The 24814-nt window shown below is 45.4% G+C and overlaps 2 protein-coding genes across 3 annotated transcripts; one reads left to right on the forward strand and one right to left on the reverse strand.

Moving 5' to 3' along the window:
* Positions 1–943: 943 nt before the first annotated feature.
* On the reverse strand, positions 944–12000 carry RABL2B (RAB, member of RAS oncogene family like 2B). The gene is made up of 8 exons (XM_084507063.1): positions 11836–12000; positions 11715–11744; positions 11441–11520; positions 5403–5482; positions 4319–4430; positions 2285–2382; positions 1933–2016; positions 944–1639 (listed from the first exon to the last, which is right to left on the reverse strand). Exons 1-8 carry the CDS (start codon positions 11940–11942, stop codon positions 1559–1561), a joined length of 672 nt encoding a protein of 223 aa, XP_084363189.1. The 5' UTR covers positions 11943–12000; the 3' UTR covers positions 944–1558.
* A 12-nt stretch (positions 12001–12012) lies between these two features.
* Positions 12013–16035, forward strand: LOC311430468 (nucleoside diphosphate kinase 6-like). Of its 2 annotated transcripts, XM_084507066.1 has the most exons (6): positions 12013–12150; positions 12272–12374; positions 12466–12505; positions 12929–13089; positions 13355–13532; positions 15079–16035. In XM_084507066.1, exons 1-5 carry the CDS (start codon positions 12061–12063, stop codon positions 13519–13521), a joined length of 561 nt encoding a protein of 186 aa, XP_084363192.1. In that variant the 5' UTR covers positions 12013–12060; the 3' UTR covers positions 13522–13532; positions 15079–16035. The 2 variants fall into 2 exon arrangements, with proteins under 2 accessions (XP_084363192.1, XP_084363191.1); XM_084507065.1 differs by having other exon boundaries at positions 13355–16035.
* The last annotated feature ends 8779 nt before the right edge of the window (positions 16036–24814 follow it).

The raw sequence follows: 24814 nt of genomic DNA on the forward strand, positions 1-24814 counted from the left end.
CCATGTCTCATCCTAATTCAATCTCCTGTGCAAGGCAAGGATTTCCATACTTGGCACCTGCAAAATATGCACACTGTAGGCCACAAAGGGGAAAGTGTCACCCAAAAAGGCTGAAGCCATGCCTGCTGAGGGAGGAGGGTGCAATGGGACAAGGGAATGCAGGTAGTACTGGCCCAGAGATCTCAGGGACAGCAGCCTGCAACATCAAGTATCCCCGGAGCCAGCTACTGGTGGGATCTGTGTGTGTCTGTGTGTGTGTGTGTGCACAATGCATCTGTGAACTTAAAGGTGGACTAGCTCATGCACCAGGAAACTCAGATCTGGAAAGACGCAAGGCCTGTCTCAGTGAGTGGTTGAGGAGCTTGACATCCAGCCACAGCTATTACATGGACTTAATTCCCATGCTATTATTTGAAGGATATATAAATCTGCTCTGCTTATGGAGTGAAGCTGCATGTGTATTTCCTCACTGAACACCAGTCCTGATAACTTTAGAGACAGAAAATTACAGGTTTGTGTTTATGATCATGTAAGTGGCATTTATGTTTACATGAGTGCTGGTAAGGACGTTGTTTTACCGGTGTTAATCTGTTTTCCATCTGAATATGAGGGGGCACTTTACTGTGAGGGTGACAGAGCATTACAACAGGTTGCCCAGAAAGGCTGTGAAGTCTCCTTCACTGGAGATATTCAAAACCTGCCTGGATGCCATCCTGCACAATGTGCTCTAGGTGATCCTGCTCGGCAGAGGGGTTGGACTAGATGATCTTCAGAGGTCCTTTCCAACCTCCACCATTCTGTGACTGTGTGATTCTGTTTTGCCATCCGCTTTAATGGTATACATGTATGTCTCCATTTGTGTTCTTGTACCTGGCTCTTTGGAATGCACACTACATCATGCATATAGGAGCAGCCACATCCATCAGCCTGGGATGGAAAAAGCCTCCTGGGTGTGAGAGTCCACCCAATTAAACGCTAGAGGACCTGAAAGGAGAAATTTCCTATGTCCAGAAGTCTACCGATCTAGTTGCCCCATAACAGAACGGGGAAGAGAAACCCGAAGAAACTGCAGCAGAGCTAACGGGTGGACTGAGAGTCAGCACTGGCTAGGTTGTGAAATGAATGGGGAGGGCTGGCAGTTGAACTCTACAGTAATTGGACTGCCTTGTAACAAAAGTGCAAGAAGAATCCAAGTTCAAACCTTTGAAAAATTTTTAGTGTTTGTTTTCTCCAGTAGATACTATTAAAGCATCTGGGCAGGACTCTTCTCTGCAGGTCCAGCAGTGGTTTAGCTCTCCCAGCAAGCTTTGCCTTGAAGAAGCATGCAGTAACTCGTAACAGTGTGGATACTTCACCCTTTCCTTGACCGTGATGTGCAGAAGGTTAGGGCCCAGTCAACGAAGGTCATGGTCAGGCCTCCACAAGAAGGAGAAAGGCCCAGCTGCCCATCACCAGAGTTCTCATGGCATGAGAAAAAATGCTTTTCTCTGTGGAGGACAGCTCTAACTAGCCCCTGATAACTGGAGCAGAGAGAAATGATAGACTCAGGGTCTGGTCCTTAGGCAGATGGGGGCTTCTCTTCAGGAAAGCTCTCTTCCTTATCCGACAAATTCTCACTCTTCTTCTCAAGGTCAAAGCTCTGGAAAGAAGTAGGACAAGGAAATGCTGAAAATCATGACAGCTAAACTCTGCTGTGATTCTTTCAAGCTCAGTCTAGAGCAACATGAGCTCTTCAGAAGGTTGCTGCTTCGCCCCTTCCAACCTAGATACGAGCAGCACACAAACCTAGTGGTGTCACCAGCATAAGGCATATCTCTCCTTCCTGCAAAGTTTCACCCTTTGGTATAAACTCTGCTTTTACTGAGGGGGAAAAGGGCAGAGTTACTAATCATTTAAGAGAGGAAGGAGTGCAGGAAGTAGGGCCTTTCTTACCTCCAGTTCTCGCATGACCTCATCCATGAAATCTCCTGAATTCTGTTTATAAGCTACTGCCAGTTTGATAGCATCATTGAAGAGCTGATGAGAAGGAGAACACTTGTCACTCAAAGCAAAGGGCAATGGGTTTCTTTAATATTTGGAAACTGCACCCACACCCCAAGGAAAAAAACAAACAAAGAAACAAACAAAAAACCACTCTACAGCTACCTCTAATTATCATGACTGTCATGAGTAGCCAAGCAGAAGTACCAGGACCTTTTCTATTCTCTGTGCCTACAGCATTCTCCATGTCCTTGGACTGTACAGAGAGGTCTCACAGACACTGAGCCAAACAGCTGTGTTTTACCTTCACTACATTAGTGCCATCTGCAGCAGACACAAAGTAAAAGGGTAAACTGAACTTCCGTGCAAAGTTGAAATTTTTCTGGGTCACCTTCATATCCGCTGGAGGAAAAAACGGAAAAATGGTCATTAAAGTATCACTGTAGGCAGAATGTCAACATATGCAGGGATGATGGAACAGATGGAGACCAGAGTCTGATTTAGCTGTCATGGCCTGGTCTCTGCAGTACAAGGTCAGGTGAAGCTAGAGGGTTTTAAAAGCAACAGCAGACAATTGGCAAGAAGACAAAAAAAAAGGAAAGAGTTCTTATTGCTTTATCCATGGTGTTTGACTGCATTATAGATAGATTCTGATGTGCTATAAATGCATAATGTTTTGCAGCTCAGAACATATCAGCTCACTCACTTTGCAGCAACTATGAATATTTTCTAGGTACATCCCTGTGATTTTGCTGTGTGTCCACGAGACCTGGATACTACTGGCAGCATAAACCATGCTTCTCCTTCCAATTTGGGTGTTTTAACTGTACTTGCTCACTGCCCTTATGTTATGTAACCTATATTACTGTGAATCAAAGACAAACTCACAAATGAATAATGTACATTTTGCACAGGTTTACAAATGACTCAACTGTTATATATGTATATATATATATATATTTTACTTAGCAGGCAATTAGGTCCAGCTACTCCAACATCAGTAGGCCAGAGGCTTTCAGTTTTGGAATAAATTTACTTCATATTTATAGAACATGCTGACACAGCAGTAACAGCTCAAAGTTTTGACTAACAGACAGCTTGTATGCACAGAAGGAGGATGACTCCACACAATCTTGCCTCTCTCACAGAAGCAACAGCTGAAATAGTTCAGACCAAACACCTGCCAGTGAGCACTGCCCAGGCAGCCACTCTCTACCTCCTTGCAGGAAGCTGGCTCCACCATTTCACAGGCTGGGTCTGTGTTAAGAGTGATCATTTCCTTGTCCTGATGGAATACAGCAAAGGCAAGGGAGAAGACTTTCTTGCAGCAGTGTCCACTCTCACATAGAACACTAGGAGCAGGATTCATCTACACAGAAGTAGTATCTATAATATGACTGTCAACAGCAAGTTCTTTTGTCTGGACTTCCTGTACAGTACGTGCAATCAGTGGATTGAAGGTTAACTTGACACATCCTGTAGGAAAGGTTTTTATTAGGTAAGATCATCATAGCCTAGACCGCACCACTGAATCAAATGAACTTCTACAAACTGCAGTGGGAGCCCAGACACCTTATTCAGATGGAGACACCTATTCATAGCTGTGATGACTTTCCACCATGAATGTCAGCAAGGATGCCCCTGTCTGACATGGTACTTTACAGAAAACCAATAGAGCAGGAGACTGTGGACCTATGGGTACGTCTTCTCTCTTAGATGCTGAGCAGAAAGCCAATGCATTATGCCCTCTCATGGAATGCAGAAGACAGATCACAACCTAAATAACAGCAGTTATGAAAGCCTAGCTAGCATTCCTAAGAGGAGGCAATCATCTAGTCATCTTCAGTGGAAGGTGAACAAGTTTTTCAGCAGGTATATTTAGATAGTGTGGCATGGAAGAGTCCCATGGAAACCTGCACACTGAATTAGCAATGCAAAGGCATTTACTGACTGTGTCAGGGAAAGCCGCAGAATAGATTATGCTCCTTTTCCACCAAGACATCCTATAATTTTTAACTAAGTACTGCTCCAGCTTTTGTGTACTTGCTGAATGAAATGGGCAACATGGCAAGGACAGAATTGGAAGGACATCACTTGAATAAACTATAAATGGATCAAATTTGTATTTTAATTGCTAATAAAACAAGGACAAGAGCTTATAAGACACCGTGAAGGGCTACAAGAGGACCCAGCTATTTATTTGGTAAAAGACAGCCCTTGAGGGACTAATATTCAAGAACTTGTCTGGACCCAACAGATGAATGACATTCTTTTACAAATAGGTAAGAAGAGAATAACTTCACAATTCTGGAAGGCTAAAAGAGGAAGATATACTCACCATCAATTTTATTGGCTACCACAATGCAAGGGATCTCTGGGCGGAATTCTCTCAGCTCCTTGTACCAGCTGCTCAGGTTCTTGTAGGTGACTTTTCGCTGCACATCAAACACCTTCCAAAAAAGAACCAGCTATATCATGGGTCCAACAGTAGGACAGCTCCTGATAAAACTACTTTACCGAACATATGTACAGCATCCATAGAATTTTCCCAGGAGGACATCAACATGGGAAACTGGCCTTTGTTAGAAAGCATGAAAGAGAATATGGAGAACATCCAGCAAGCTTTGAAATATGCAGCCAACCCCCTTCTTTGCATGATGCAGGCAACAGTCCCCCATTTTCCTTTACATGCTTATTTCATTCAATGACAAGCACTTTATCACCCATGACGTATCACTGGGAAAGACCTGTTCTGCTAAGTCAATAGGGTCAGATGTGAAGCTTCTCTAATATAACAATTACATTAAAATATCAGTAAAGTTGACTGATGCTCACAAGTGATGAGATATAGTGAAAAATTAGAGCACTAATACAGACCAAGAGATCTAAGTGGGTTAGGAGTCAGAAAACAAAGCTCATTTGAGCTAGAAAAATGGGAAGCTCAAAGTATGTGAAACCATTAAAGGCAGAAGACCAGAAAAGAATATCTTATGTAGTACCCCTGCAGAACATATTAAAATAGTTTTGTACTACATAATTCAAAAGTGACATTGCAGAGCAACATTAGAGTGCCATTTCCCTCACATCACCTGACAGGACTGCTTCTAAAGAGATGCATTTAGTTGTACATATCACATTATTGGAAACACAGTGATGAAAGAAAGGAAACTTAGAAGAAAGAAAACCCAGGAAATGCAGTATTAGTGCTATCTGGAAAGATACAAGAAAGGTAAACATACACAACTACACTGGCTTTATCTGGTGAGAGAATAGGAAACAATGTAGGAAAGTTTTTTAAAACAACTGGAAGAGACAAGAAATATAGGACAGTATAATTGGAAAAAGTAACATACAGGTCAAGTATCAACTGGGACCCCATCAGCCAAAATTCCAAGAGATCGCAGCTGGGACACTACCCTTACCATTATACAAGCATGAGCTTTATGGTAATAGGATGCATGCATACTCTGGAACCTCTCTTGTCCAGCTGTGTCCCAGAAATCTATAAGACAGAAAAACAAACAAACAAACAAACAAAAAACAAACTGGGGATGATACAATGCCCTAAGTTCTGTTTTCCTTAGGACTTAAATCCAGGATGCAAAGACAGAATCACAGAATCACAGAATTTCTAGGTTGGAAGAGACCTCAAGATCATCGAGTCCAACCTCTGACCTAACACTAACAAGTCCTCCACTAAACCATATCACTAAGCTCTACATCTAAACGTCTTTTAAAGACCTCCAGGGATGGTGACTCCACCGCTTCCCTGGGCAGCCTGTTCCAATGCCTCACAACCCTTTCGGTAAAGAAGTTCTTCCTAACATCCAACCTAAAACTCCCCTGGCACAACTTAAGCCCATTCCCCCTTGTCCTGTCACCAGGCACGTGGGAGAACAGACCAACCCCCACCTCACTACAGCCTCCTTTAAGGTACCTGTAGAGAGCAATAAGGTCGCCCCTGAGCCTCCTCTTCTCCAGGCTGAGCTATCCCAGCTCCCTCAGCCGCTCCTCGTAGGACTTGTTCTCCAGGCCCCTCACCAGCTTCGTCGCCCTTCTCTGCACCCGCTCAAGCACCTCCATGTCCTTCTTGTAGCGAGGGGCCCAAAACTGAACACAGTACTTGAGGTGCAGCCTCACCAGAGCTGAGTACAGGGAGACCTGCCTATCTACTCAGGGTCACACATTAGGTTTCACCTCACTAATCTGAAACATTCCAGTACCAAGAAATCATGCAAAACTAGGATATTTTCTTAGCTACAACATTGGTATAAACATTCTAGCAAAAGAGAAGTCATCAGATAAGAACAATAAGATAAAGCTAGTCAAAGGAGAAAAGAGTAGTAACAACGTATGGTACTTTGTCACTAGAGATGGCAATAGAAAAAAATATCCAAATGTCTTGAGACAGCTTGATTTCTTACATCCATGTTAATCTGTGTTAGCCAGGTGCCTGCTAAATGAAATGTTCCATTGACTCTCCCAGACAGTCTGAATCTGCTCCTTCCAAGGGCACAACTGCTTCTAAAATTTTGAAGTTAGCCTGAGACAGATGGGTCCCAATTCATTAAGTACCTTGTATACTAGGTATCATGAAGCATTCCTGAACAGTCATCAATATTTTAATGCCATTTTCTGTTTGTGTGCCTCAAGTAGAGATTTTTCACCCTCCTCTTGCTGGATTTATGGGCTAAAATTTGTGTCTTATATGTTGTATAAATTTCTGCAGCTTCAAGTAAGAACCACTAGATGTAGTTATGCTGTCAGCTAGACTGAAGCACACCAGTCTCCATAAAGACTATTATGCCAGTAACTGGGAATAAGGTTCCACTAAGGGAACCTTAGTGTCTACTTTATATTGCAATACAGGTTAGTTTCTGACTAGATACTGTATCTGACTTTCTGGATGGTAACTTCTTAAACTGCCCAAAATATAGGCAAGTATTCAACAGACTATATTTGCATTCATTCTGGGTAGTTTTGCTTAGCTTCTAAAATTGCTTGACTCTTTCAATGTGCCATTCCAGAATCCTCACTTGCACTCACTTAGGCGATCAGCTCCAGGGAGGCATGTTCTGTATGCATCATACAAGGGTGTTTCCTGAGCCAGGGAAGCCCCGGGGGAGTACAGAGACCTGCTGGGGGCTAGCAGCTGGGGTGAGAGCAGCTGCCAAGGTGTGGGCAGGCCAGCCACCCCTCACACCCCCATAAGCAGGAGCACAGTGTGGCAGTTGGCGCAGGAGGGCGCCCCATGAGGGAAGGCCATTCCACTGGCTGAGTGGGAGGCATCGAGAACACCTTACCCCTGCAGTCAGGCTCTATTCCCTGCCCATCTGCACAGGCCACAGGTGCTCACCTTGCCTGATCCTCAGGGCAGAATGGTGGGCAGTTGTCTCAGGGCAAAGGCCGTGGGTCTGGCTGCGCGGTCTGTGCTGTCTGCCCTAGCAGTGGATGATGCTTCCACCAAGACAGAGCTACTGAAAGGTGAGGCTGCAATGTAGACTTCTGACTGCATGAAAAGCCTAGATCTTTTCCTTGGGGCAGGCACAGGTGGCAGAACTGCCTGCGAAAGGTAGGAGGACCTCCATCACCAGCAGGCTGAGCTGCAGTAGGCAGTGAGAAGGCTGCGTAGCATCAGGGAGGCTGAGGAGTTGGATAGTTGGATCCTAGCACAGTCTGCAGGGGACTCAGCACACAGCCAAACAGCCCAAAACTCCCTCACTGTCACTCACTGAAGGGAGTGAGACCAATAACACTGGAGAGTGGAAGCTGGCAGCAACAATGATCAACAGGAGGAAGAGTCTTTCCCCAAAGCCTGAGATGCCTTTACAGAACTACTTCACCCCTCTGCAGACTGAGAAGGAAAGACCTATTGCAGGGATGGTGGAGCAGAGTAAGCCTGCTCCCTGTGTAACAACTAGTCCAACTAAGAAAAGGTGACAGGTGATAATAGTAGGCAAATCTCTACTGAGAGGCACGGAGGTGCCCATCTGTTGACCTGATCCACTCTTGAGGGAGGTCTGATGCTTACCAGGGGGGGTCATATCAGGGATGTTAGCAGGATACTGACAAGCCTTGTACAACCTAAGGACTATTATCAGATGTTGCTGTTTCATGTGGGCACCAGTGATGCAGCCAGGAGCAGTCTGAGGAGTATCAAGAGGGATTACAGAGCCCTGGGAGCAGCAATAATGACTCAGGAGCACAGGTAGTTTCTTCATCAGTCCTGCTGGGCAAAGGGAAGGGGATTGAAAGGGCCACTCAAATTTAGCAAATCAACAGATGGTTACAGGACTAGTGCCACAGACGGGGGTTCAGCTACCTAGACCATGGGACTTGCTTTCAGAAACCTCGTCTGATGGGGCCTGGTGGGGTCCACCTGTCAGAGAAGGGGAAGAACATCTTTGGTCATAGGCTTGCCAAGCTGATGAAGAGGGCTTCAAACTAGAGTTGCTGGAGGAGAGGAACCTCAATCGATCCTGTTCCTCCCAGTTTGATGCTAGTGTCAGCAAAAGATGCCCAGAGTCTGGAGGAAGGTCATGGGTCAGCAGGAGAGCACCTGAAAAGCAGCACAAAGGAATTCCAGCCAGGAATTTCCAGGAATTTCCAGCAACAAAGGAATTCCAGCCAGTAAGACAGCTTCAGTAGGGGCTCAAATTTAATGTTTCTGTGCTAACGCACGTGGTATTGGAATAAACAAGAGGTGTTAGAGATGTACACACACCTTCAGGGCTATGACTTCATTGGCTTTATGGAGACCATGGGATGGCTCCCATGACTGGAGTGTTAATAGAAGGATACAGGCTCTTCAGAAAGGACAGGCAGGGGAGGCGAGGGGGAGGCATCACCCTCCATGTCAATCAGCAGCTGGAGTGATGGAGCTCTGCCTGGGGATGAATGAGGAGCTGAGAGCTTATGGGTCAGGATTACAGGGAGGGCAGGGACAGGTGACATTATAGTGGGAGTCTGCTACAGGCCACCTGATCAGGAAGACCAAGCAGATGAGGTCCTCTATAGACAGATAGAAGCAGCCTCACTTTCACAAGCCCTGGTTCTCATGGGGGACTTCAACTGCCACATTATCTGTTGGAGGGACAGCACAGCAGGGCATAGGCAATCCAGGTTTTAGGAATGCATTGATGACAACTTCCTTCTCCAAGTGACAAAAGAGCCCCTGAGGAGAGGTGCATTGCCAGACTTCATTCTCACCAACAAGGAGGGGCTGGTGGAGAATGTGAAACTCAAGGGCAGGCTTGGCTGCAGTGACTGTGAAATGGTGAAGTTTTGGATCCAGAGAGCAGCAAGGAAGGAGCACAGCAAGCTTGCTACCCTGGACTTTGTGAGAAACAGACTTTGCCCTTTTCGGGGATCTGCTTCGTAGAGTACTATGGAAGAAAGCCCTGGAAAGAAGAGGAGCCCAAGAAAGCTGGTTAATATTCAATGATCACCTCCTCCAAGCTCAGAAGCAATGCATTCCAACAAGGAGGAAATCAGGCAAAAATGGATGTACACGGAAGTTCTGGCCAAACTCAAACAGAAAAAGGAGACCTTGTGCTGTCTTATACTACAGTATATACTATACTGGTTGTTTAAGAATTGCAGCATTTCATAACTCAAAGCAATGATATACACTAGCAAGTCTGATGAAGGATCATCTCTAATTTTGTAAACCATATTTCAGTCATGAACCAACTGAACAGAATTCAGCGGAAGCATCAAGAATCACCAGAGATCTATACTGTGAAAAAGGCAGAATAAACTGAGGTTATTTAGTCTAAAAGAGAGAAGAAATAAAGGGAAAAACTACAACACTCAAACATGTGGAAAACTGATGCAAGCAGAAAGGGGAAAAAACTTTTCTAGTGCCCAGGAAACATAGAAAATAACTGTTTTACCTTGGATAGAGAAGATTCACACTGAGTGTCAAGAAGCTTTCTAGAAGTAAGGGCATGTATATTGGAATAGATGACCTGAACAGTCTTAATCGTTAAAAGTCTTTGACTAAATGAAATAGATAAGTATCCGTGAAGAGTGTCATTAAGTAAAGAATTTCCCCTGTATAGAGATGCGCTAGATGACATCTCACAGTCCCTTTCAGAGCTGCGGTTTCTGAAAATGCAGAAATTGTAGTGACACCAGCAGCAGTACAGAAGTGCAGTGCTTTCATACTGATGGACAGCTAAGCTCTACCATGCCACTCTCTCACTCCCTTCCTCAAACGAACAAGGGGAGAAAATATGATGAAAAAAGGCTTATGGGTTCAGATAAGGACAAGGAGTTTGCTCACCAATTACCATCATGGGCAAAACAGACTCACCACGTTAAGATTAATGTAACCTTATTGCCTACTGCTAACAAATTACAGCAGTGAGAACTAAAACCAAATTAAAAACACCTTCCCCCACCATCCACCCTCTTCTACATCTTCTGCCTGAGCTGTGCAGGGGAAGGGGGAGTAGGGGTTGCATTCAGTCCATAACACTTCCTCTCTGCCATTCCTTCGTCTTCACTGTCCTCCCCTGCCCCCCAGCATGGGGTCCCTCCCATGGGATGCATACTTCTTGAACTGATCCTAGGCTTCCTGCAGCCTGCAGTTCTTCAAGAACTGGTCCGGTATGGGTCTGTACCATGGGCAGCAGCTCCCACCAGGCCTCCTGATCCAATGGGGGCTCTTCTCTGAAGGCTGCAGTTCCAGCCTAGAGTCTGCTCCACCATGGAGATCTGCTCTGCTGTGGTACACCATAGGCTGCAGGGGGACAGCCTGCTCCACCATGGTCCTCCATGAGCTTCCAGGTATCTTCTGCCCCAGCACCTGGAGCACTCCTTCCCCTCCTTCACTGACCTTAGTGTCTGCAAGGCTGTTTCTCTCACTTTTTCTCACTCCTCTCTCCCAGCTGCTGTAGCACAGCAGTTTTTTTCCTTTCTTTAATCTGCTCTTCCAGAGGCACAACTAGCATTGCTCATTGGCTGAGCTCTGGCCAGCGGCAGGTCCCTTTTGGAGCCAGCTGAAACTGGCTCTTATCTAACATGGGGTAGCTTCTCAGCTCTTCCCACAGAAGCCACCCCTTTGTGTCCCATCCCTTCCCCCTTCTCTCTTCCCCCAGCTACCAAAACCTTGCAATGTAAACCTGTTACACAGAATCACAAACTGTTTGTGCTTTGAAGGGACTTCTGTTAGAAGGGGGAGTGACAGAGGGGCACAGTGGAGCTTGCCTGTTTATCAGTGTGAAACCACTGCAATTCTGTGATTCTGATTCTTTCATTCTCCCATTTCCCTGACTTCTACAAATTGCCATTTGGCATCTCTTTGCCCATTGCAAGTACCTCCCCTGCCGTATTTTGGGGTCTCCGTACTGCTGCGTATGCCAGCAGCACCATCGGCGTCACCCTCTCTCCACAGAGCCGGCACTGCCCCGTCCCCGCGGCCCGCGGAACTCCGGCCAGGGCACTGCCCGCTTACCCACTAGGACCGGCTTCCCGTCCACGCGAGCGCGGTGCTTGTACAGCGTCAGGGCGAAGGTGGAGAGCTGCTGGGGGCGGCTGCGACCGCGTTAAGGAGCCGACGGAGGTGCACGTCCCCTCACCGCGCAGCGACTGCCGGCGCCGGGCCGGACCCGCCGCCCGCCGCCCTGCCCCGCCCCGCCCCGCCCCGCCCCACCGCCCGGCCGGCTGAGGGGCGGCCCCGGCGGCACGACTGGGAATGGAGGGTCCCGAGCGGCGCGGCGCGTGGATACAATCCGTCGAGCAGGAACCTCTCCAGCAGCCTGCGGAAAGAGAACGGCGCAGGGTGAGGCCGCGGCCCCCTCACCTCCCGCGAGGCCCGGCCGGGCGGCGGGGACCGGCGCGGCCACACACTTGGACTTGCCCACGGCGCTGTCGCCCAGGCAGATGATCTTCACGGCCTCCTCGGCGCCGGCCGCGGCCTCCTCCCGGGCCTGCTCCGCCGCCGCCGCCTCCGCCATGGCGCCGCCTCCGCGTCCCCGCTGCTACGCGACACGCGCCGCCCGCCCCGCCGCCCGGCGCCGCCCCGCCCACGCGTCAGCCGTCACGTGGTCGCGCGCCCGGTAGCGGCACGGGGCGATGGCGGCGGCGGGGCGCTGCGCGAGGCCGCTGCAGCTGACGCTGGCGCTGCTGAAGCCGGACGCCGTGGCCCACCCGCTGGTGCTGGAGGTGAGGGCCGGGGGGGCCGGGCCGCCCGCGCCGGGCCGGGCCGGGCCGGGCCGGGCCGGGCCGGGCCGGGCCGGTGGGCCGCCTCGCCCGCCTAGCCGCCGCGCCTCTGCCTGCCTTACAGGCCGTGCACGAGATCATCCTCAGCAACCGGTTCCTCATCGTGCGCGCCAAGGAGCTGCGCTGCGGGCGGGAGGAGAGCCGCCGCTTCTACCGGGAGCACGCGGGTAGGCGGCCCGCGGGTGGCCCGCGGCTCCGGGGCCGGCGGGCCTGGCCGCTGGGCCGGGCCGCGTGACTCCAGGCGCCTTTCTCCCGCAGGGCGGTTCTTCTACCAGCGGCTGGTGGAGTTCATGGCCAGGTACCTGCTGCGTCTGCGGGCGGGCAGCGCGGGGTGCGAGGAGGGAGCTTGCTTCGCGTAGCAGGCGGACCCTTGTCTCGCCTGAGCATTCCTGCATCCGGAGGGGCCCACCTCGGCGTGGGATGCATCTCACACGGCGCTTGTGATGTGCTGAGGGGTGGGCAGATAGCAGGGATCAACTGCAAGAACGGCATCCCCAGTGTTTTGGGTTGCCATCACCTGGGAGGAGGTCATGCTCACAGTCTATTTCCAAACCATGGTCTTATTTGCTGGTGTTGTAGTGGATCTGTGTCTTTTCTCAGAGAACACTGCACTGTAGTTATATTACTTCGCTTCTTGGAGCTTGTCATATTTATAAGAACGAGAAAGCTATACCCTGTTGTAACCTTACCTATTTCTGCTCTTTCCTTGTCCTTTCCTCAGTGGCCCTATGTGGGCTTATATCTTGGCTCATGAGAATGCTATCTCCCTCTGGAGAACCCTGATGGGACCCACCAAAGTATTCCGAGCCCGAAACAGTGTCCCAGATTCCATCCGAGGAGCTTATGGCCTCACTGACACCAGGAATACCACTCATGGCTCAGGTAGGCTTTCTTGGCCGAGTGCTGGGTGGAACTAGAGATCAGTGAGGAGTGAATGATGGTGTTCTGTCTGCCTTTGTTTACTTTCTGTTCGGAGTGTCAAAATTCATGATTTGATCTCTCTTGCAGATTCCACGTGCACCTAGCCTGTTACAACCAAGCCTGGCACTTTTCTTTACATCCTCAGATTCTGCCCTTTCATTTGAGACGTAGTGCATCTTTAAGGTGCAAGACTATCATCTCTCATCTTTTTCCTCTATTCTAACAGATTCACCAGCATCAGCCAGCAGAGAAATTGCCTTCTTCTTCCCAGAGTTCAATGAAGAGCTCTGGTACCAGCAGGAGGAGCCACATCTACGCTGTGGTCAGGTGTATTACAATGCAGAGGAGCGTGTTCACTGTGTATTCAAGGATGAAGAAACAGAGTTGACCTGAGTTACCTGGGGGTATGGCTTACTGATCAGGAAGTAGCTTCTAGCCACTCTGTTTGGGTCAGCCCCATAACAAGCTATAGAACTATGACATGTCATGAGGAGTGAAAGGGAAGGAAAGACCTAGTGCACATTACACAGAGCTGCTTGGGATTGTTGTTCATGCAGTGTGTAGGTTCTGGGACACTTCAGAAAAAGCTTGTCCAGTATTTGGAGCAGTACTCCAAGTTGATACAAATACATACCAATACACTTCACCAATCCCTAAAGTACTTTGTGCATGAGCAGTACAGGTGAGTTCCTCAGAGGATTAGCTGGAAATGGGATTGCTATTTCCAATTATAGGCAGCTAGGGTATAAGCTCTGCCTTATACTAGGCTCCAGATTCTTTTTATTTACTCTGTTCTCTCAGTTCCTTAAGGAGGAAGAGGGGAAAAGGGAGGAAAAATGCAGTGGTGAGCAGTGTAATAGTAACTCTTATGTCATTGCTTTCCTGGATCCAAGCTAAGAAAAGATTTTCTTCAGTCTTGCGATTCATATCGTAAGAATCTGGTAGACGTCATGGTTTGAAGCTGTTTTCTAAATTAAAGCAGTATATTTTGTCAGTTGAGTTTCGTCTGGACTAACAAACCTGCAGCACATCCTGTAGAAGTTACAGAAAGATGTGGAACAGTCTGGTGCCTGTGAAGCATCTTATATTTTGTGCTTTTAGAGTTTCTGATTCATGAGGTTAGTACTTCTTGTGAAATTTGTTAGTGGCTCTTAAGGATGCGAATATTGTGAATCTATAATAAAGGTTAAAAAAAGGTAGTTGAATGCGGGTACACAGAAGCTGTAGAAGTTCTGCCTGGAGCTCTTTACATTAAGCCTTGTAACAAAATATCTAATGGCAACTCAAAGACTCAATTGCATACCCTAAGATTATGGGTTTGCTATGCACTGAAGCACTGAGTTTCATATCCTTTGTAAATTACATGGACAAAATCTTTCAGTCATCCTGATAATTGATAATAATACCATGTGGTGGTGCATGAGTATGGTTTTGATGAGCATGGCAGAACCTTGCATAGTACATCTGTCTTCTTGTACTAATGCATTTTGAGAATGTTTAATGCATTTAAACAGTCCCTTAATAGCTTCTTCCGATGCAGATTTTTTTTTTAATCAAGGTGCCATGTCATACAGAGTGAAATTTCTTTCATGTAATTTCAGATGCGCTGTATCATTGAAGATACGTTTGTAATGTACTTAGGACAACAAGCTTGTTTGCTTGAGGCCTTTTTCTGAAGTTTAATGTGACAAGTGTCAATGATAATAGTTGCTACAGCTCTGTTGACTGAGCTCCAAATTAACCAGTGTGTTATTTTCTCATGGATCAAAAGCAAGTTTCTCTTTGAGTAGTTTAAGACTAAGTTTAAGCTATGTGAAATCTTTGGTACTTGTTCAAAAAAAGTTAATTGTTCAAAGTGGTGCCACAGAGCTTCTTTGTTTAAGAATAGAAACATTTTTTTTCTTTCCTTACTATTATATGAGATTAAATGCAGCTGTTATTTTGTTTCAGGTACAGATCAAAAGGATCTGCTGACTATTTCTGCATTTTTGCTGCTTTTATTTTTACTAGCAGTATCCAAAGGTGGATGTGTTCATGACTGAGTAAGAATTGATACAAGCCTGAAATCATGCTGTCCCGAATGCTACTGACTATTGATATTTTATTGGTTCCCCAAATTGAAGTTGTGTGTGTTTTTTCTTGCAACTATTAATCATTTTTTCACCTTTCTTCTTTACAATGTGTTTTCTTTATTGGTTATTAATTTGGGATGTCATTAAATGATAATTCCTATCTCTTTGCTGTTCATTTTAGGTGTTTATTTTTCATAATCATTTAAGGTTATTACATTTGGTGAAACTGATACACTGTCATGATGTTTTCACAACATAACTAAGAGCTAACATTTACTAGTACTTAGATAGCTGCCAGTTGTTAAGTTAGTATTAACATTTCTTTGGTCTAGCAAGACTGTACTTAAGCAGAGGTAGTCAGAACTGTCAAGTTCCATTTCCCCAGACAAGGTGTTTGTTTTGCAAAACAAAAGATATTCTGTGGAATTTATCAGGAGAGCTAATATTGAAATTAGATGTTAATTAGATGTTAGATACAAGAGGTAATGTCAAAAATATTTTTTTAATGTCTAAGGTAGCCTTTGGATTTGAGATGACAGCAAATGCTTATTTTGAGGGCTCTACTGGCATCCTTTCTGCTTTTTCGCCCTTCCTTGTAAGAGCTTGAGATTTTATTTATTTATTTTTTTTTTTTACTACTTCTCTAGTGACAATTAGCATCTATATTGTACACTGGTGCCTCCTGGTTCTCTGATGATGAGTCATCTTTGATTTTGTAACTTACAGTGATTTTAAAGCAAAACAACCTATACCCTTTCTCAGTCTTCTTTTCTTGCTCCCCCATTCCCCATCCTTAATCTATCTTTAAAGAATAATAAATTCAACTTGTGCTGTATTTTTTAATTTTTTTTTACACTTGAGTCAAACACCTCTTAAGAAATCTTGGTAATGCCTGGCATATGCTATTTCTTCTTCCATATTGATTTTCAGTTTCTTTATTTGAGCTCCAACATTCTGGCTTAAAATATTACAGGCAAATTATCTGCAAAATTAAGCTAAACCAACATTCAATGTTTCATGCTGCAACGTTCTGACGCACAGTAGACAATTGTATATTTGTTGTTGTTGTCCACTTCTTAAAAAGGCTTAAGCACCTTCAGCCTCTTGTTTATTCATGCCTGAATATATATATATTTATATAGATATAAATATATATATAAATATATATATTTATATCTATATAAATATATATTTCATATATATATTTGAATATTAGGTATTCAACACCTAGTGGTACTTGAATATGAGACTGAGATGTTTAACCAGTTTGCTCACTGTGGAGGGAATGCTCTGGTATTTCATAAAAATACTGCAGTCTTTTAAGTATAACTTGACCAACAAATTGCTTAGCTCCCATACCTCTCCTTGGAGTAAGGATATGGGATAGATTTCTGAAAGTTATCTATAGTTTATTTTCTCTGGAAAAAAATAACTACTGTCATTTTTAATGTAAGTATGGAGCTTCAACAACAGCTTGTAGAATTGACTTCTCTTTTCTTAGGTGTTTTGTGGAAAATGTAGAAGTCGGGTTTTGTTTCATAGAATCACAGAATGTCTAGGTTTGGAAGGGTCTTTAAAGATCATCTAGTTTCAGCTGCCTGCCATGGCCTGGGACACCTTCCACTATACCAGGTTTCTTAAAGCCCCATCCAGCCTGGCCTCAAACACTTCCAGGGATGGATTATTCACAACTTCTCTGGGCAACCTGTTCCAGTGCCTCACTACCCTCTGAGTAAAGAATTTATTCCCAATATCTAACCTAAATCTTCCCTCTTTCAGTTTAAAACCATTAGTCCTTGCCTTGTCACTACATGCCCTGACAGAGAGTCCCTCCTTTTTTCTTGTAAGCCTCCTTTAGGTAATGGAAGGCCCCAACTCCTTCAGCTTGTCTTCATAGGAGAACTTCTCCATCCCTCTGATCATCCTCATGGCACTCTCTGGACTCATTCTAACAGGTCCATGTCTTTCTTGTGCTGGGTCCTAAGAGCTGAATGCAGTTCTCCAGGTGTAGTCTTTCAAGAACAGAGTAGATGGGGACAATCACCTCTGTCATCCTGCTGGCCATGGTGGTTTTGATGCAGCCTAGGATACAGTTGGCTTTCTGGTCTGCAAGCATACATTGCTGACTACTGTTGAGCTTCTCATCAACCAACACCCCTAAGCCTGTTTTGACAGGGCTGTTTTCAACCCACTCACCACCCAGCCTGTATTCATGCTTGAGGTTGCCTTGACCCAGATTCAGGACCTTGCACTTGGCCTTGTTGAACTTCATTGTGTTAACTTGGGCCCACCTCTCAACCCAGCCAGTCCCTCTGGGGTAGATGATGTCAGTTGCTCTTTGATCTGCCGATGCTGTAACCCCATTGTAGAAGGCCACCAGATTTGTCAAGCATGATCTGCCCATAGTGAAGCCATATTGGCTGTCACCAATTACCTTTTTTTTCCATGTGCCTTTAGCATATTTTCCAGGAGGATCTGCTCCATGATCTTGCCAAGCAGATGTGACACTGACTGTCTTCCTTTTGTCACCAATATGCCTATAGGAACCTTTCCTGTTGCTCTTGATGTTCAAGTCCAAATTTAATTCAAATTGGACTTCAGCTTTCCTAACCTGATCCCTGGCTGATTAGACAATATCTCTATCCCTCCTAGGCTCCATGCCTTTGTTTCCACCCTCTGCCTTCTTTTTCTGTTTTAGTTTGGTCAAGATCTCCTTTCTGCAGTGCTGGACATGCTTGAACTTCAATATGAACTTGAATCAAAGGCAGCCAAGTGGTATATTACAAATGATATCTCTAATGTGTTTTTCTCCATCCCTTTGGCAGCACTGTGCAAGCCACAGTTTGCTCTCACTAGGTGGGGCATCTAGTACACCTGGAATCGACTGCCCCAGGGGTGGAAACACTGCTGTACCCTTTGCCATGGACTGATTCAGACTACACTGGAACAGGGGGAAGCTCTTGAACACCTGCAATACATCAGTGACATCATTGAGTGGGGCAACACAGCAGCAGAGGTTTTTGAGAAAGGAAAGAAAATAATATAAATTTTCCTGAAAGCTGGTTTTACCATTAAATAGAGTAAGGTCAAGGGACCTCTAGAGGAAATCCAGTTCTTGGGGGTAAAATGGCAGGCTGGATGTTGCCACATTCCAACAGATGTGATCAACAAAATAACTGTTTTGTCTCTGTCAACTAGCAAAAAGGAAACATAAGCTTTCCTAGGCCTTGTGGGATTCTGGAGAATGCATGTTCCAGGCTACAGACAGCTTGTGAGTCCTCTGTATCGAGTGACTCAAAAGAGGAACTACTTTTAGTGGAGCCCCAAGATAAAATAGGCCTTTGAACAAATCTAACAAGAAGTAATAGCTCATGAGGTAGCCCTTGGTCCTGTCCATACAAGATCAACTGTGCAAAATGTATTTTATGCTGCAGCTGGGGAATATGGCCTCACCTGGAGCCTTTGGGGGGTGAAAAACAAATAAACAACAGCAAAAAATAAAAACTCAAGGTCAATCACTGGGTTTCTGGAGCTAGGGCTATCAAGGATCAGAAGCCAATTACACTCCAAGTGAAAGGGAAATACTAACAGCATATGAGGGTATTCAAGCTGCTTCAGAAGTTGCCAAGAGGAGCTGTGCTTCTGTACCATCACAGCTACCTGTGTTTCACTGGAAGTTCAGAAGGAGAATCCCCACTATATGTCATGCAACCAACACTACATGGAGTAAGTGGGTAGCATTAATTACACAGCAGGCTTGAATGGGGAAACCCAACTGCCCAGGAATCCTGGAAGAGAACATGGGCTGGCCGGAAGGCAGAAATCTTGGAGTATCAACCAAAGAGTAATTTGTGCCATAGAAGCACCACCATATAATGAGTTGCCAGAAGATGGAAAGCAGCATGTATTATTCACTGACAGATCCTGTTGTGTGTTTCGGAGCCATCAGAAGTGGAAAGCTGCTGTGTGGAGTCCCCCGCTATGAGCTGTAGATGCCATGGAAGGGGAAAGTGAGTTGAGTCAGTATGCAGAAGTGAAAGCCATCCAACTGGCTCCAAAAATTGCTGAAAGAAAAAAGTGGATAGTATTCTACCTCTATGCTGACTCACGGATGGTGGCAAATGCCCTGTGGGGGTGGCTGCAGCAGTGGAAACAGAGCAGCTGGTAGTGCGCAGAGGTAAACTTACCTGCTCTGTGGCAAAGTATTGCTGCCTGGGTAGAGGACCTGGCCATAAAGGTGTGTCATATAGATGCTCACATGCTCAAGAGTCGTGCCATGAAAGAATATCAGAATAATGAAAAAGTGGATTGAGCTTTGAAAGTTAAAGTGTCTCAGATGGACCTGGACATACAGGTGAGATGCTTGTAGCTCGATGGGCCCATGAAACATCAGGACATCTGGGGAGGGATGCCACACACAGATGGGCTCACGTTTGAGGGCTGGACCTGACCATTAAGGCCATCGCACAAATCATGTGAGCTGCGATGAGGCAAGCCATGAGAGTAATGTTCTCCCTGGAATAGGGGGCAGTGTCTAGGATTTCGATATGGTGAGGCCAGGCAAATTGACTATATTGGACTGGACCACTCCCACAAACTTGTCAAGGCAAATGTTACATACTCGCCATGGTAGAAACAACTAACAGGTGGCGGGAAACACATCCAGTAAACCATGCTACCACCCAAAACACCACCTTGGGCCTGGAAAGGCAAGTTCTGTGGCATCATGGCAGAACATGGCATCACTTCATTAATGACCCTCTATCAGGGAGTGTTGTGATAGAACAAGGGGGAATTATTTTAAACTAAAAGAGGGTGGCTATAGATTAGATATTAGGAAGGTGGGGGGTGGTGGTGGAGTTAGATGATCTTTAAAGTTCCTTCCAGCACAAACCATTCTATGATTCTGTGAAAGTAAGATTCACCTGTAAGAGAGTCAACTTGTGTGTGTAGTTAGATTTAAAGAGGCAAATCTTGTCTTTATTGTTATCAGCATTTTACTTCTCCACAATTCTGGCAACAGCTGGACGCTAGCTACGGAATAAGATTAAATGTGTAAAAGGAAATACTAAATAGCAATGGACACCACCTGAGCTGGGTATGGTCTGGATTATGGTCAGAATGGGAGGAGGGAGAGATTGACCTGTAACTCAGGTACCCACATGCCTACTTTGCATCATCTGCAGCTGAGCTCTACTGCAGCCCCCCTCTGGAGTTCTCACCAGTGATACTCAGGCTCCACCACATGTGCCACACATGTGCCACCTTTGCCCAGGTCACAGAACCACAGAAAGATGGAGTTTGAGAGACAGCAATAGAGACTGACTAGACTAACAACCCTACTCAAAGCAGGGTCTCCTATAGCAGGTTGCTTTGGTGGTTGTCTCATTACCCTTACTGTAAAAAGTAAAATAAAAAAAAAAAAAAAAAAAACACTTTATTATGTTTAAGTGAATTTTTTAGTCTTTCAGTTTGTACCTGCTGTCTGTCATCTATTCACTGGATACCACTGTTTACTGCCTCCTATCAGTTATTTATGTGCACTGGTAAACCCTTCTGAGCTTCTCTTCTTAAGACTGAACAGTCTCTTGGCCTCTCCTCACATATCAGATGCTTAAGTCCCTTCATCATATTCATGGCCCTTTGCTGGACTGCAGTTTTCCTATGGCTGTCTTGTCTTGGTGAGCCTAGAACTAGTGAGAGTACTGTAGAGTAGCCTTACAGGTGCCAAACAGAGTGTGAAAGATCTCCATTGACTTGCTGGCAATGCTCTTGCTAATGCACCTGACGATGCAGTTGGCATTTTCTGCCACAAGGGTGCATTATTGGCAATGCTGTTGACCAGTGTCATGGTAAGCTTGTTGGTCACCAGGACACCCAGGTACTGAGCATTGTCACATGGAATTATTCCTGCCCAGCTGGAGGATATAATATTTCTCTTTACTGAACTTCATGAGATTCAGTAAATTGGTCCATTTCTCCCTTAAGGAAATGAAGCCCAGGGAGGAACCGTGCCAGATCGGGAATGCCCCCAAGGAACTGAAGCCTGTGGAGGAGCCATACAGGAGCAGATTCACTCCTGAGGGAACTGAAGATCATGGGTGAAACACAGCTGAGTAGAGAAAATGAGTAAGAAAGAAAAAGTATTGGAAGAAATAAGTAAGAAGTAAGGAGTGGCAAAAGATTGCACAACATGCTGACCTCAGCCTCCTGCAGTCTCATCTCACCAAAAGAATTGGGAAGAACTGAGCATAACACAAAAGAAACACAAAGGGAGTTGGTACCAGGGAGAAGAGGAGTTAGGCTGAAGCTGAGCCTGGGAAAGGGGAGGAAAGGTTTCTATTTTATTTTATTTTATTTTATTTTGGTATCTCGTTTTTTCCTCAGTACCTGAATGAGTAATTAAAAGTTTACATTAATTGGCAGTGACTTAAGTGAAATTCCTCAAGCTGAGATTGTTTTGCCCATAATAGCGAATGTTAGGGTCCAGGGATGACAGGCTCCTGGGACTGTGGGCAGAGAGTGGGTGGAGGTCCCAGGTGAGAATAGTCAGCAATATTAAGGCATATTAGTACCCTCAGGTCTTTACACTTTTTGCCTTGCTCATTCCTCTCGGTTTCCTGACTTCCTCCATGTTGTGGTTACTGCATGTAAGACTGCCGCTAGCCTTCATATGCCTGAAAACTCTTTCTTATTTGTGAGTACCAAGTCTGGTAGAGAGTGTTCCCTCATCACCTCCCCGATCTCCTCTATCAGGAAGTCAATGGCAATGCTCTCTGGAAAATGGGATTGCTTGTGCCATGCTTGGCATTGAAAGTGGTGCATACCTGCAAAATTGGCTTGAAAATGCCAAAGGTGAGAAATGCTGGTTATTGGAAACAGATTCCAGGGATGCTCAGACTATGTTATGCCTGGCACATGTCTTCAGAAGGAACATGATTCTGAACTGTTCCAGCCTGACAGGTCAGGCAAATTGCTTTCTGGCATGGTTTTGGCTGGGATAGAGTTAATTTTCTTCTTAGAGACTCACACAATACTGTATTTCAGATTTTTGAAGAAAATAGTGGTGATAACACACCACTGTTTTAGTTGTTACAAAGCAGTGTTTACACAGATCTAAAAACCTTTCTGCTCCTTGTGCAACCCTGACAGTGAGGAGGCTGGGGGTGTACAAGAAGTTGGAAGGGGACGCAGCAAGGACAGCTGACCCAGGATGACCAAAGGGATATTCCTTACTGTATGACAACATGCTCAGCAATAAAATCTGGGGTAAAAAAGGATGGTGGGGGTGGGGATTTGGAGTAATGTCATTTGTCTTTCCAAGAAACTGTTATGTGTGATGAGCCCTGCTTTCCTGGAAGTGGCTGAACTCTTGTCTCCTGATAAGAAGTAGCAAATGAATTCTTTGTTCTGCTTTGCTTGCATGCACAGCTTTTGCTTTACCTGTCCTCATCTCAACCCCTGCATTCTCAAACTTTTACCTTCCTGGTTCTCTCCCCCATCCCATCTGGGAAGAGTGAGCAAGCAGCAGCATGGTACTTAGCTGCCTGTGGGGTGAAATTACAACACTCCCCAAAACACCCGTTGCTCTCCATTGTTGAGTAGAGAGCACAGAATGACTACTTCAGGTGAGTTTGTCATCTTTGTGCTACATTAAGTTACTACTCTAAACACATCAAGAAATCAATTAATTGTCTGTAAATTTGGTTATCATACCAGCAGCACTGTCTTTCTATGCAAAACTTTTCTCAAGGGCTCTTGCTGTGCTCCGTTTACTCAAGGCATGCTACATTCTGGCCTCCTGCATTGCCACAGACACTCTTGCTAAATTATTCAAGCAGGAAACCATTTCTAAAACTTTAAAACACACATTTCTGATTCTCTGTCCTAGCTTCACATGGTGAGACCATTCTCCAGGTGCTTACAGCAGACACCGTAGCTCTGACCGATGTGTCTTTGTAGCACCCATGTGCAGCTGTGATCTGGCTCATACCACTCATGAAGTGGGTCTTGTTGCTAAATGCAAACATCTATCTCCCTATGTGTGTCAGGAACCTGTTACTCCCAGTAAAAGGAAGGAATATCAAACTGCCCTTCCTAACTATAAGAACTGGGATATCTGATATGGCTGTAGTGTATGTATATAGCTAGACATACTGCCTCTGTGTAGAGCAGGAAGTTGAGCAAGAAGGTAAAATCAGTATTACAAGTGGTTATGGAACTTCAACTTCATATTTTCTGTTGCAATAATTTATATTTTCCACAAAGTTTGCTGACATTCAGGTATTTCATAATGACTGATAAGGCACTGTTAAATTATTTAGCTTTTTCTCTTTTTGATACTTCAAAAACTCTGTGTGTACTTTTTTTTGGCCTAGAGTGTGAACTTTTCAAAGATGGGAAGGTGTTTTTTCTCCATTTTTCATTCTTCTACATTCTGATGCAATTGATTACAGCAGATGTAAACAGATTCAAAGTTATTGTATGAGTGACTACATCAAACTTCTAATAGCTCCCTGTGTGCCTTGTTTAGAAGTTTCACAAAAACATGCTAGGTGGCAAAGTGAAGTGCTCTGGGCATTTACTACTTGGCACTGAAACCCTGGTGGCATATTCTCTGTGGAGGGGAGCCAGCAGGGAATGTATACCAAGCAGACAAACTGGAAGCAAGAAAACTAACTTTTCTCTCAAACTTCAGCATTCTATTTAAAGCATCTTGTTTGAAGTGCAATAATTGGCCCCCGGGGCAGGCTTGGCGCCCAAGTCTGGGCAAGGGCTGGGTAAGAAGCCTTAGAGGTCTGCCCCATGCAGCATGAGGACGGGACTGGTGAAAGGATAAGAAAGGGATGGAGATAGGGCTGCAGTTGCCATGGCTGTCCATTAAATAATCATTAGGCAAGAATCATAGAATCATAGAATGGCTTGGATTGGAAGGGATCTTAAAGATCATCTAGTTTCAATCCCTCTGCTATAGCCAGGGATGCCACCCACTAGATCAGGTTGCTCAGGGCCTCATCCAGCCTGTTCTTGAACACCTCCAGGGATGGGGCATCCACAACTTCTCTGAACAACCTGTTCCAGTGTCTCACCACCCTCTGAGTAAAGAACTTCTTCCTAACATCCAATCTAAATCTCCCTTCATTCAGTTTAAAACCATACCCCCTTGTCCTATCATTATCTTCATGAGTAAAGAGTCCCCCTCTATTCTTTTTATAAGAACCCTTTACTGAAAGGCTGCAATGAGGTTTCCCCGGAGTCTTCTCTTCTCCAGGCTGAACATCCCCAGCTCTTTCAGCCTTTCCTCATAGGAGAGATGTTCCAGCCCTCTGATCATCTTTGTGGCCCTCCTCTGGACGTGTTACAGAATCACAGAATCACAGAATTTCTAGGTTGGAAGAGACCTCAAGATCATTGAGTCCAACCTCTGACCTAACACTAACAGTCCCCACTAAACCATATCCCTAAGCTCGACATCTAAACGTCTTTTGAAGACTTCCAGGGATGGTGACTCCACCACTTCCCTGGGCAGCCTGTTCCAATGTCTAACAAAATAACGACCTGTGTTATAACAGGTCAACATCTCTCTTGTACTGGGGGCCCCAGACCTGGACACA

The sequence above is a fragment of the Aythya ferina genome (assembly GCF_964211825.1).
Source record: "Aythya ferina genome assembly, chromosome: 1".
Classification (NCBI taxonomy): domain Eukaryota; kingdom Metazoa; phylum Chordata; class Aves; order Anseriformes; family Anatidae; genus Aythya; species Aythya ferina.

What these genes read in the sequence shown, in the direction of transcription:
- RABL2B (XM_084507063.1), bottom strand. Translation starts at nt 11,942, where the DNA reads ATGGCGGAGGCGGCGGCGGCGGAGCAGGCCCGGGAGGAGGCCGCGGCC. An exon ending in AGGTTCCTGCTCGACGGATT is followed by an intron (nt 11,521 to 11,714) that starts GTATCCACGCGC and finishes ACGCGGTCGCAG; the next exon opens with CCGCCCCCAGCAGCTCTCCA. An exon ending in AAGCTCATGCTTGTATAATG is followed by an intron (nt 4,431 to 5,402) that starts GTAAGGGTAGTG and finishes CTTTTTTGGAAG; the next exon opens with GTGTTTGATGTGCAGCGAAA.
- LOC311430468 (XM_084507065.1), top strand. Translation starts at nt 12,061, where the DNA reads ATGGCGGCGGCGGGGCGCTGCGCGAGGCCGCTGCAGCTGACGCTGGCG. An exon ending in CCCACCCGCTGGTGCTGGAG is followed by an intron (nt 12,151 to 12,271) that starts GTGAGGGCCGGG and finishes CCTGCCTTACAG; the next exon opens with GCCGTGCACGAGATCATCCT. An exon ending in CTTCTACCGGGAGCACGCGG is followed by an intron (nt 12,375 to 12,465) that starts GTAGGCGGCCCG and finishes TTTCTCCCGCAG; the next exon opens with GGCGGTTCTTCTACCAGCGG.